The sequence below is a fragment of the Salvia hispanica genome, chromosome 3, assembly GCF_029641045.1.
Source record: "Salvia hispanica isolate PSC_SH4W2 chromosome 3, Shi_PSC_v1, whole genome shotgun sequence".
NCBI lineage: Eukaryota > Viridiplantae > Streptophyta > Magnoliopsida > Lamiales > Lamiaceae > Salvia > Salvia hispanica.
Window position 1 is genome coordinate 39825641 of NC_142694.1, and position 12316 is coordinate 39837956.

The 12316-nt window shown below is 34.9% G+C and overlaps 1 protein-coding gene across 2 annotated transcripts; it reads left to right on the forward strand.

Annotated features, from left to right (window-relative positions):
- Positions 1-6357: 6357 nt before the first annotated feature.
- Positions 6358-11503, forward strand: LOC125209007 (transcription factor BIM1-like). Of its 2 annotated transcripts, none has more exons than XM_048108576.2 (12): positions 6358-6597; positions 6699-6866; positions 6973-7053; positions 8374-8742; positions 9118-9232; positions 9378-9511; positions 9570-9678; positions 10091-10160; positions 10245-10340; positions 10449-10840; positions 10927-11056; positions 11135-11503. In XM_048108576.2, the coding sequence occupies exons 2-12, from the start codon at positions 6842-6844 to the stop codon at positions 11216-11218; spliced, it is 1605 nt and encodes a 534-aa protein (XP_047964533.1). In that variant the 5' UTR covers positions 6358-6597; positions 6699-6841; the 3' UTR covers positions 11219-11503. The 2 variants fall into 2 exon arrangements, with proteins under 2 accessions (XP_047964533.1, XP_047964534.1); XM_048108577.2 differs by having other exon boundaries at positions 6705-6866.
- The last annotated feature ends 813 nt before the right edge of the window (positions 11504-12316 follow it).

The window sequence follows — 12316 nt, forward strand, 5'->3', positions numbered from 1 at the left end:
CCACCGCACGCGAAGTCTGGCAGGGCATGGACGCACGTGATTCTATCCTCTCGCCTCACGTGTCTCTTATAAATCCACAAATATTTATTCTTTATAATTATGCCTATTTAATGAAGGTATAGTTTCTTTCATTATATAAATTAAATGAATTATTTATTTTCTTTTTCTTCACAAAGAGCAATTTTTTCCCTTCCAGTTTAACTCTCTGAATGCCATTTTCGCCGAAAGAGAAATATTTGGATTAACTTGAGATGTATTTCATTCAAGTCATTCAACGTATTATCATATTTTACTCTAAAATCGTATTAGGATTCACTTTTTGAAATGTCTTGTCAGCATTCCATTTAAATCACCAATAATTCCGTTATATCCCCGATTTCATTTAATTTTTGTTATTTTTAAATAAATATGAATGATAAATAAACTGAAAATTATTATATTGCAGATTCATAAAATTAAACTTGCACTTCTATAAGATAGGATAGTACACGAATTATTATTGAGAATTTTCTAATGATCGATACTGGAGTAGTAAAGAAAACAATCCTCCAACATAGTGTCCCACAACCTTCACGTAACCTTAATTGTATAACTAACCTTCGTCACATCCAATTAATTAGAACTCACACCACAACCCAAGCTTCTCTTACATTATATTCTCCTCAACCGAAATCATGACATTCTACCTAATTCATTTGAAAAAAAATACTAATACCTACCATATCATAAGTTATTCACAGAAAACTTTTCTACTAATGTCTAGCTTTCTTAAAGTCGTGCGTTCTCATGTCCTTGTATTTTTATTTTTAGTAGTGGTGCCCTTAGGCTTATCTAGAATGTGAAGGAGGTTTTTTTGGCTTCATTTATGTTTGGTGTTTTCTGTTATTGACGGATCTTTGTCGACTGCTTTGGTAAACACTCGCTCACAGCCAAAGTACTTAGAGCATTTTATGCAACGTAAATTAAATCACAAACACATCACAACACAATAATTCTACTCACTAAAACACGTGCCAAGTGAAAAATCTTTTTTCATTTGTATAACATTAATTGAGTTCAGCATAAAAAAATTTATTTGGGTTCAACACGAGTTTTAAGAAATATACTACATAAAGGAAAATGGACAGAAAAGATAGTGAAATGTGCGACCCATTTTATATACTTAGATATTACTAATAGAAAGTGAGGTCTAACTGTCATTTATAGTAAAAGTGAATCGAAACTTATAATGACAGTCGGACGTAAATAATAAACTGAGACTACTAATGACGGACAAAGAGACGGACAAAGAGAGTATTTACTAATCATTATCTAACCTTAATAGTTTCATTATCAGTTACTAATAATCGTTGAAGGATGTCTAATAAAACACACATCCGAAAATTGAAATGACTCTAATACCCTTAAAGGAACTTTAGACTAAAATAATGAATATGCGATGTAAACGGGATGAAGGGACCCACCACATCAAGACATTAGTTGGCCACGTGATCGGGGAGTCTTAGGCAGATATCACGTGACTTTCCCGTTTTTCACGGATATTACGCCACCTGTCCTTATACGTAAAGACTAGTTATAAACTGTGTGAAAATTTTAATGTTATTATCTTAAACAAGAAATAATTATATTTAACTGATCCCTAAGCTGATACGATACCTCTGTAATGGAAGAGAATGTCCATGTTTTAGGGGCCACTAACACTCTTTTCTATTTCTTATTTTAATATAAATAAATTTGGATTTCGATTATTTTATTTATGGTTAACTTCACCTCTTGGTGTCACCATTTATTTAATCTGCAAATAAGAAGGGTACCTGATTTCATCATTTTTAATAGATCAATTTTATATTACTATCACTTTAATTTTGGCTACTTTCAATATAATGGTCTTTTACAATTAAATTAGAAAAGTATTATTTAAATCACAATTTTATTTGGCATCTTGTCAAGTCTATTACTTTCAAATATTGCAAATTAAATCATAATTTTACTGTGTAATTATTGTGATGCCCTAATTGAGATTCGAGAGTTGGAATTATAGTAGTTAATCAAAGTTACGTTAAGACCCAAATAACAAACGCCCTAAAATTCAAATGCTAGAGATGCAAATGAACAAAATCCTCAAAATTGATTAAACCAATGGAAATGGAATCGATTCAAGTCAACCTAGACGATATCGTGTTAAAGAGTCCGTGTTTTTTTGAAGTCATAAAATCCAGTTTTCACGCTATCACCAATTTCACCGGAAAACTAAGTCCCATGAGATCATACAAATTGCTGTAAAGTTGTGAATTATTCGTACGATTTAAATATTAGATTGAGCTGAAGATAGCCAAATACTTGTGATTTAAATGAAGTGTTTAGTATTTATAATTGGTGATGCTCTTATTTATTTTTGTGGCAAGATTGTGATTAGCTAGTGACATGGTTGTATTATGAAATGTACACCAATTAAGGTGGGAAAGAGAATATATGCTTATTCAATTTTCGCATAGGAATGTACGAAAATGACATTACAAAATTATTTCATCACATATAATTCGTCACGTTGCATAAACGTAGATGATATTTTGCAAAATATAATTGAAATGGATGTGACTTTATATCACAACTCACACAACACGAGTCTTGCATAAAAATATCAGTGAAATCAAGATTGTAAATAATGAAAAATATGTGTTTTAATTGCTTCGATTGATTTGAACCATTGATTTTTTTTTTAAATTGTAAAAATTTACATGCATAGAAAAATATAATTAATAACATTTACAAGTTGAAACTAAAAATTGAGAATAAGATCAAATTTTGGTATTTAATTAAAAAAATAATCCTATTTTTACCCCATACCTCGTGTATGAGACATGGTTGGAAAAGTTTTATTGAATTATTTATTTTTTCTATGGTCTGTGGATGAAGGAAGAAAAAAAAGCAACCCATAAATTAATTATATAAATTAAAATATTGAATATAGTTAAATAATAATATGTGGATAAAAGTGTATGAGCCATGTTCTAGCAAACTTTGATTCTAAGAAAGTGTATTTTATTTATTTATGCCAGGCTGTTTAGGGTTCTAAGTTTTTAACCCTATTCCATTTATACCATTAATTAAATTCTAAAGTATTTGTTTAATGTGAAAGCTTAGCTTTATTGTCGGAATTAAACAACCATTTCTCCACCATACTTTTTTTCATACAATTGCCTAATTATTGCCGCACAAGATTCCATACAAAGATTATAGTACTATTATAAACATATTACTATTTTTAAATTTTTTATTACTAATAAGTAAAATATTGCATATTTCATGTATATTGATTTCTTCATCTCTCGAAAATTAGGATATAGTACTACGTAGTAAAATGACTATTAATTAGCCAATATAATATTCTTTGTTGAATTGTTGATGGCTAGACAATTTTACTACTACTATTAATTAGCCAATACATAACTTTTATAGCGACCGTTGCAAAACTTTGAGCGTGAGCCTGAGCTGAACGACCATCCATGAGATCTTGGTTGTAGTAACAAAAATTTGAATGATTTCTTATGCTTTCACTATGGTACAATGAATCACTTCACAACCACTATAGTTAGTTTCTATGTTATTTTTACACCGTGTACTTTTATATCGACAATTTAGCATGTTACTGAACAACTTAGGTCGCGTACTTTACAAAAACAAATAAATCACACACTATATAAAAGATTCTGCAACGTTATGTCACCGATGCTACTTTAGAGCATCCTCAACGCCGGATGTCCCGGCGGACTTCGGAGAGCCTTCGTGGAAGGGCGTGCGGGAAGTCCAGCATTGGGGCGACGGAGGGCGGATACGGATGTCCCGTGCGGACACGGGAAGGGTGCGGCCTTCGCAGGAAGGGCGTGCGGACGTCCGCCGCGACGTCCGCCATTGCGGCGACGCGCGGACTTCCCATTTTTTTATTTTTTTAAATCTATATATACAGGTCGTATTTTTTCCGTACTCGTGGTGAAATTTTAATTCCGTAAATTTTTAATTTGGTGAATTTGTGAAATTCTTTTATTGCGGGAAGGCTATGGGATGTCCGCCACTGTGGAGTGGGAAGTCCTTATGACGTGGCAGTGCTGGAAAGGTTATGGGAGGTCCTTATGACGTGGCATGGGATGTTTTTGGGAAATCCGTCGGGAAGACTATGGGATGTCCGTCCCCCGGGGATGCTCTTACACAATGTTGCATATGGTATTATGACCTATCCTTATTATTGTTTGACTTTTGTTCAAAATTTATTTGGATTCATTTATCACCAATTTACCACACATACATTAATGGGAAGCCTAGTCAAATTTTGGGATGTGTCTTTATATCTATAGATGCAAAAGGTAGATAAAAAAGATAGAGAAGAGAGGGGAGCACGTGGGTGATGGAGGCCCCGCCTATTCCGGTGTAGAGAAAAAGGAAGGAGGCAACACGTGACTATTCTTCTTTCCTACCAAAATATTCCTTCTATATTTTGCTCCCTCGCACACATAGTTGCATTTTTTGTTTTGATTAATTATTTATTTTTAAATTGAAAAATGAAATTCTAACTTATTAATCTAATTGAATTAGAGTGACCAATTTGCTAAATTAAATAGGAATGAATCAACTGAATATTGTTGGACTAGGTGAATTAGGTATAATAATTAATATTCTATCTGTCCGCGATTAGGAGTCCTGTTTTTCTATTTTAGTCCGTCTGTAAGTAGGAGTCCCGGTTCACTTTTATCATAAGTGGTAATAGGGTCTCACCTTCCACTAATTCATTTCGTTCACATTTCATTTAAAACTAATATATACAAGTGTGACTCGTCCACTAACTTTTTTTCACTCACTTTTCTTAACATTTTTTAAAACCCGTGCTGTCAGTAAATGAGACTTCTAATGGCGGACGGAGAGAATATTGAGAAAATGTTCAATAAAAGTCATGATAATTTAATTCCATGTATCCCCCAATTACTGATTCAAATATTGTAGTAAAATGGTAGATAACTTTTTGAAATATAACATCAACGAAAAGAGAGAGAGATCTGAAATTGGATTTATTTTAAGTTGGAAGACAAATGAATGGTACATAAGATTAGATAAGACAAGTACTTGAATTTCGAAAACTAGATTCTGAATTAAAATCATAGGATTAAGTAATAATTATGAGTTGTTAATTCTTAAACTATTGTCAGATCTTTGGATTTAATATGAAAGGCACTGACAAGAAGTGGAATTGAAACTAAATTAAAAGGAAATAGGATAAATTTGTGAATTGGGATGTGTGCAGTAATGATGGTATGTTTGGGGTTTATTAATGGGAATGTTTAACTAAAGTAATGTTCATGTGAACCGTTAAGTGTGATTGTAGGTAATTGGCGTGTGTGTAACAGCAGAGAAGTGGCGAGTCACGTGACGGCAGTTCTGAGGTTGAATTACTCCGAGTGCGACTGTTCCTTGCCTTGTCCTCAAATGGGCACTTGCACGTGCACGCCAACAATAAAGCTCGGTCGCATTGCATTTGTGCGTCCGCGTGTAAATCACTTGCGATCGATGCAGATTGACCTAAAAGGGCGTGTGCGGAGATGCAAGGCAGGAGACTCTGTGTTAATTATATAAGCACCATTTATGAACACAACGACAACATATGATGCACTTTGTGTACGCACTCCGCGAATCTATTTACAAGTTGGAGATACTCATTAGTGTGGATAATTATACTATTCATAAAATGTTCATCGTTACTTCATTTTGGAACAAAAATTTTAGCGACTTTCATTTTAATACTTTTTGCCATTTTTGTTTAAATGTTGGAAACTTATTTCACTTTTTGCCATCTTTATTTAAACGTCACAAACTTATTGCTTCAGTGGATACAAAATATTTCACCCGATAAATAAAATTACATCATTATTTTGTGTTAATACTAAAATTTTATGTGACAATTGACATTATTTTAAAAATAGTAAAAAAAACGAGTAAAACTCTTTACGTGATTTATTTAAACTCAATCTTTTAATAACATTCAATAACATTACGTGATTTATTTAATACTAAAAGTGCAATTATCCCTAACTTTGATGTGATTTATAAGAATATTTAATACTGTAGTAAAATTTTTCCTCCATTAATATGGCTCAAACTCCAACATGATTTATTTAATCAGGAAACAAAGGTAAATCGGGATCAACAAAATCCCTTACAAAACTCCATTTCCCAATAGAAATTGTTAATTAAATAATCCGCCAAACGCCGTTCACACCGCCGCAACGCCGTTAAGTAAACGCCGTTTATTCCCAAAATACAAAAACGAAGACGAAGCACTAAAAAGCCCCACCACCATTTTCTGCTCACACACACATATATATAAATATTTATATGTGTGTTTGTGTGTGAAATGTGTATAATAAAACAAGGAGACTTCTCCATCTACAGATGAGAAAGTTTTAGAGAGAGAAACGCAAATCCATATCCATCTCTCTCTCTCTAAAAACTCCCTGTGCCTGCTTTTGTTAGGGAATTGTGTTTGATCCGAGCTGGACCTACCACCGATCCCGCTTAAAACCACTGTTTTCGAGAATCCGGAGCTGAATTGTGCGTGAATGAATCTCGATTCAAGCTCACCGCCTCCTTTTTTGCTGATTTTTCATTGTTTTGAGCTGAATTGCGTGTGATTCAGTTGAAATTGTGTCCAGCTGCAGATTCGGTGGAGGTCATGCTGATGATGTTCATCTGAATTGGAGCTGAGAAGATTTGTGGAGAGAGAAGCGGCGAATGCGCCTCCGATCTTCGGCGGATCTGATTCGGAGCTCGAATTTTGTGCGACGGAAAAGTATACATGGAATTGCCGATTGGAACTGAAGGTAAAATTGCGAATTCGTGGCTGAAATTGTGGGCGGAATTGGATTGGTTAGTGTGATTGTTTATATTTTGGGGATTTATGTGATGATTCAGTTTTGTCGCCAACAGGAAGAAAGGCGACTCATGATTTTCTCTCACTGTATTCGTCATCAGCTGCACATAGCCAACAAGATCCGTCTCCCTCGCAAGGTACATACATTATTTTTCGTCGATTTTCAATCTCAATTTCCATGGAGAATTTTCGTATTTTTTTTCTTTTTTGCATGCTGCAGTTATTTATGATTCAAGCCATCAAAAACTCTGTAGATTTTTTATGACATATCAATTCAGGAAAAAAGCTTCAAAATTAAATAAATAAATCTCGTTCCGTATTATACAAATCGGTCCGATCTTATTCATTCTCTATCAATTCAAATTTATCTTCCAAATTTGACTATCAAACAGTATATTTTCTTTATATTTGAGTAAATTACAAACTTAATTATATTACTACTACTTTTTTTAGGCTGATGATGATGGGCAAAACCTAGGTTGAGTGGTTTAAAATTGAAATTAATTGGAGGAAGAAAAAGATATGAAATGGAAAAGTAAAGAGAAAAAGGAATCGGAAAAAAATAGGTGAAAAATTGGTGGGGTAGTGGTAAAAAGAGGGGATTAATATTGTTGGTGGGGAAAAGAAAATAGAAAATTATATTGCGAGGGCAACCACGAGTGGCGCAGTAAATGCACCCGTGACCCCATCGGCGCATTTTAGATCCGGGCATTTGTCTTTAGGAGTGGGCCATCCCTTGGATTGGCTGACATTGCTAAATCCAAAAAGGCTCAGGTTAGAACTTGCTTAGTGATGAGCTCATCTTCCTCCCATTTTCGTCAATTCATAATTTCACAATTTTTTTTTTTCTCATTAAATTTATTTCTAGGATATGTGTATGTGTGTTGAATTGGGTTGATTATTAAGCACGAACTGGTTTATTTATATTTTTATTAAAAAAAAGTTATGTTGGCATGAATTTTGATCTGTATAGTTTAAACTGTACCTCATTAATGGACCCAGATAAGGATTCAGTTTTGATTTTACTGCAGTTATAACTAAGATGACTTAAATATCACAGAGAGAAAGTGTAATAACTCAATTTTAATGAAAGCTCTTAGTATTCATGTGTAGACAGAAAGTACCAAGATATAATCTAGTTATAAATTAAAGATGTGAACATTATACTTTTTTCAGTTTTTTCTTTCCATGGAAAGGGCATTTATTTTAATGCCATCTCCTCTTTCACGTCAGAAATGTATAACAAGTAAAGATGATAAAAATGTGTAATAATGAATTTAGAAATAAGGGTGTGTGTGAAAAGGAAAGAATTCATGACTAGGCATGGCAGATGTGTAAATATCTTGTAATCTACAAGGCTTCATGGATGCATTTCTATTGAAGCTTGATTATTCCAAAACATCAGCACTTGAATCATACTGGTTAATACTTTTCAATTATTTATACGGAAACTGTAGGTGGCTACCTTAAAACGCACGACTTCTTGCAACCGTTGGAATGGGTGGGGAAGCATGGGACAACGACGAAAGAAGATATTAAAGCTGGGGTGGCTGCTGTCGATAGGCCTCCAGCGCCGCCACCTCCGGCCTCGGGGGAGCATCTTCTTCCCGGTGGCATTGGGACGTACAGCATCTCTTATTTCAATCGAACGGTGTTAAAACCTGAAGGGGGCTTGTTTACTCAGCCGAGTAATACGACCAGGAATGACGAAAACTCAAACTGCAGTTCTCACTCAGGAGGTAGTTTCACTCTATGGGATGAATCTGCAGTTAAAAAGGGAAAGACAGGGAAGGAGAATAGTGTTACCGAAAGACATATTCTGCGAGGTATGTTTAGTTCCATTTGGTTGGTTACGTTCTTAAAATGCAGATTCAGTGACTACTTTTCAACTTGTACTTACTCATTAGTTTAGCTCATAGCAATCGTTGTGTTCCTTCTTTGGGATGAGAACTTGTTGCTTCATAGTTAAGGTTATCCAAGCTTGGTGCAAGATGGACATGTCCATATAGATATTGGGCTTCCAATTTATGTCATGATTTATGTAAGGAAAGATTTTTGTTCATATTCTCTACATTTTGTTACACCATGATTGTAGGTGTACCTGGCACTCACCAATTTTAGATTAGATAGGACTCTATTTGATCACTGTGAACACACTAGTTTAAATTTTTACTGATGCTGGTATTGTACATGATTAACAGAAGCAGGCGTTAATGTGGTTGGAGGGAAATGGGCGCCATTCCTCGAAAAGCCATCACAGTCCTCTTCTAACCATAAGCACGCCGCCGCAAACTTCAGCTCTTTCTCACCTTCGCAGTCAGTGACTTTTTATTCCAGTCTGTCTTTTTTTTTCTTTCTAGTCTCTGGCTATCACTGTTTCGAGCAATTTTTTTCCGATCAAATGACTACAGTAATTTATAGTACTAACTCAAATTATTTGGACCTTATTGTGTCTTCTCAGGCCATCATCATCTCAGCAGAACCAGAGTTTCATGGATATGATAATGACATCAGCTAAGAATGACCAAGAAGACGATGATGATGAAGAAGAAGAAGAGTTCACCATCAAGAAAGAGCCATCACCCAACTCGAAAGGTTTGTTTTTCTCATTTAATTTAAATGTGTGCATTATAATAATATTCATATTTTACAGGTAATATGTCTGTGAAAGTTGAAGCAAAGACTATAGATCAGAAGCCTAATACGCCACGCTCTAAACACTCAGCTACAGAGCAGCGAAGGAGGAGCAAGATTAATGACAGGCATGTTTCTCAATTCTCAGCCCTCACCATTCAAGTTCACGAAATCTATTCACGTCGTCTAGAGTATTATAACAACTTATTATCTTAATGTCCTAAAATTAGACTTATTTTTAACAAAATTTATCACATCTCTGCTTAACGGATTTCCAGTTCCATTCCATATCTGTTCTTATTTCTGAAACTAGGATGTGTGTTTGCAAGTTTGTTACTAAATGGAATTTGAATTCTCAAACATATTTCTTGAGAAGTACGCACTATTATATGCTATTAGGCAGAAAAAAATATTATGAATTTGTTGGAATAAAATGTTTAATCCTTTTGGAAAGTAGAAATATTCATCAGAAGTTTGTCACAAAAACAATCCTGCATCTCTAAAAACCTACATTCTAAGATAGTTTTTGGTGCTCCGCAGATTTCAGAGACTGAGAGAGATCATTCCTAATAGTGACCAGAAGAGAGATAAGGCATCGTTCCTCTTAGAGGTACGCACAGATGAAAAAAAATCTTGTCTATACCAAGATGGGATTCATCAACTTTCAAACTGAAGTTGTGTACTACGTTTACAGGTTATCGAGTACATTCAGTTTCTACAAGAGAAAGTAACCAGATATGACAGTTCCTATAACATCTGGAATCATGAGCCATCCAAAATGATGCAATGGGTAAGTTTATATATTAATAATTCTGTGTTTTAACAGCAATTGCCATTCCTAAGTTTACAGTGTTTGCTTTTCATAATTACTTGATTGCTGACTTTCTAAACTTTTTAGCGGAGGAACGAAGGTTATGTAGAACGTGCGCGAGGAACAAGCACTGATTCAGCTCCAGCGTCAGTTTTTGGCAAGAAATTCGACGACAGCAAAGCTGCCGTCTCCCCCAGCCTGCCAACTAGCGGTCAAAACCTAGTAGACTCAGACTTGAGCACTGCCACTACATTGAGAGAAAGAGTGGTTCAACCTCCCGAACCAACATCAAAGCCCGCGACACTTCATTCGCCAATGAACCCAAACATCTTCACTCTTGGTAGTAGGACAACAAGCGTTCCAGCCTCCCCAATCTCACCAAAACAGGCATCCGGTGTGGAGAAAACTATGACATGGCCCCCACAGGACATGACCATTGAAAGTGGCACGATCAACATCTCTAGCGTTTATTCCCAAGGGTGAGTGAGCACTCTCGATCTGCACGTCTTGTGGAAACGATTTTTTTAAAACTTCCTGCTCTAACTTAGCACGTTCGACATACCAGGCTGTTGAATACTCTCACGCAAGCGTTACAGAGATCCGGAGTGGACCTATCGCAGGCCAGCATCTCAGTACAAATCGACCTGGGGAAGAAAGCAAACAGCATCACACATTCTTCAACCTTCGTCTCCAAGGTAGTAGACGGCTTTCTTTTCTTCTCCTTACCTGTTGATAAAAACTCGAATAGCTTGATAAAACCAAGATCATGGCAGGATGATGAAGCCGATGCCACCTTGCCTCGTTCTTCAACCGGGAAGGAGCCAGGGCGTGCTGCGAAGAAACTAAGGACTAGCTGAAGCCTGGTGCAATGGTATAGTATTATTCTTTAGTAGTTGTATTTGTTCATTTTTTCGGGTTCCGTTTTCGACAGAGCGGTAATGCCTGATTCAGGAACCATTGTACATGGGTTTTTTTGTTATTTTCTCCATGTTTTTCCACCAGTATCTGGGATATACTAATACACATATCTCAGCACACAAAAATGTTGTCTTTTTTATGTACTACTATTTGTATGCTACTCTATTTATCATATGAAAGAGGCTTCCATTATGATATTAGGAAGCCCTACTTTTGGATTTCAAGTCTTGGTTGGTTATTACTCTCTCTGTACGTGATTACACGTCTTACTTTTACGTGGCTCGGGTTTTAGCTCAACAGGGGTTTATAGATTTTAGCCTTAAACATTTGATAAAATTTGTTGATTCTTCGACATGTGGTAGTTGGACCCATGGAAACACGAATCTTTTGGTAAAGTCGAAAATTCGTTTGGAATTTTTTTGCGGGACATTTTTAAGCGAAACGATTGGTACTTCTTCGGCATTTGTCCTATGATTGTGATATTTTCGTTAAAATGTTAAAACGATGTGACAAAATGTAATATTAACACTATTATTCCTATATATTTATGAAATTACTACATTATTTTGATGCATATTTGAGTATGGAATATAGCTCGTGGATAATTTTTTTTTATAATAAACACAACTAGGCATTATTATTGGAAAATGGTGGAGCCTTTTTACTTTGAAGTGAAGGTAAAAAAACATTAATTTATTCTCCTTTATTCGAATTGTCGCAATTTTTAAATTAGTTTAGTAACGATTTTCAATTCTGATCCAACTTTGGTGTACTCCCAAAGCAACCATTCTACTTAAACCTAATTTAATCATCATATCATATCTTTTTGCATAAATTTATATGGAAATTTATTATGATTTGTATACTCGAGGCTAATTTCTTGGATCATACAAATTATATTATTTTCCACACTGAATTTCAAGCAAAAACATTTTCTTCTTGGGATCGATCAAGTTAAATTCTCGAACAAACACACTATCCTATTTAATTAATTTGCACAAATTTATTTGATCGTAGAGTGGTCCACTATTTTGATT

What these genes read in the sequence shown, in the direction of transcription:
- LOC125209007 (XM_048108576.2), top strand. Translation starts at nt 6,842, where the DNA reads ATGGAATTGCCGATTGGAACTGAAG. An exon ending in AGGAGCAAGATTAATGACAG is followed by an intron (nt 9,679 to 10,090) that starts GCATGTTTCTCA and finishes GGTGCTCCGCAG; the next exon opens with ATTTCAGAGACTGAGAGAGA. An exon ending in TCTAGCGTTTATTCCCAAGG is followed by an intron (nt 10,841 to 10,926) that starts GTGAGTGAGCAC and finishes TCGACATACCAG; the next exon opens with GCTGTTGAATACTCTCACGC.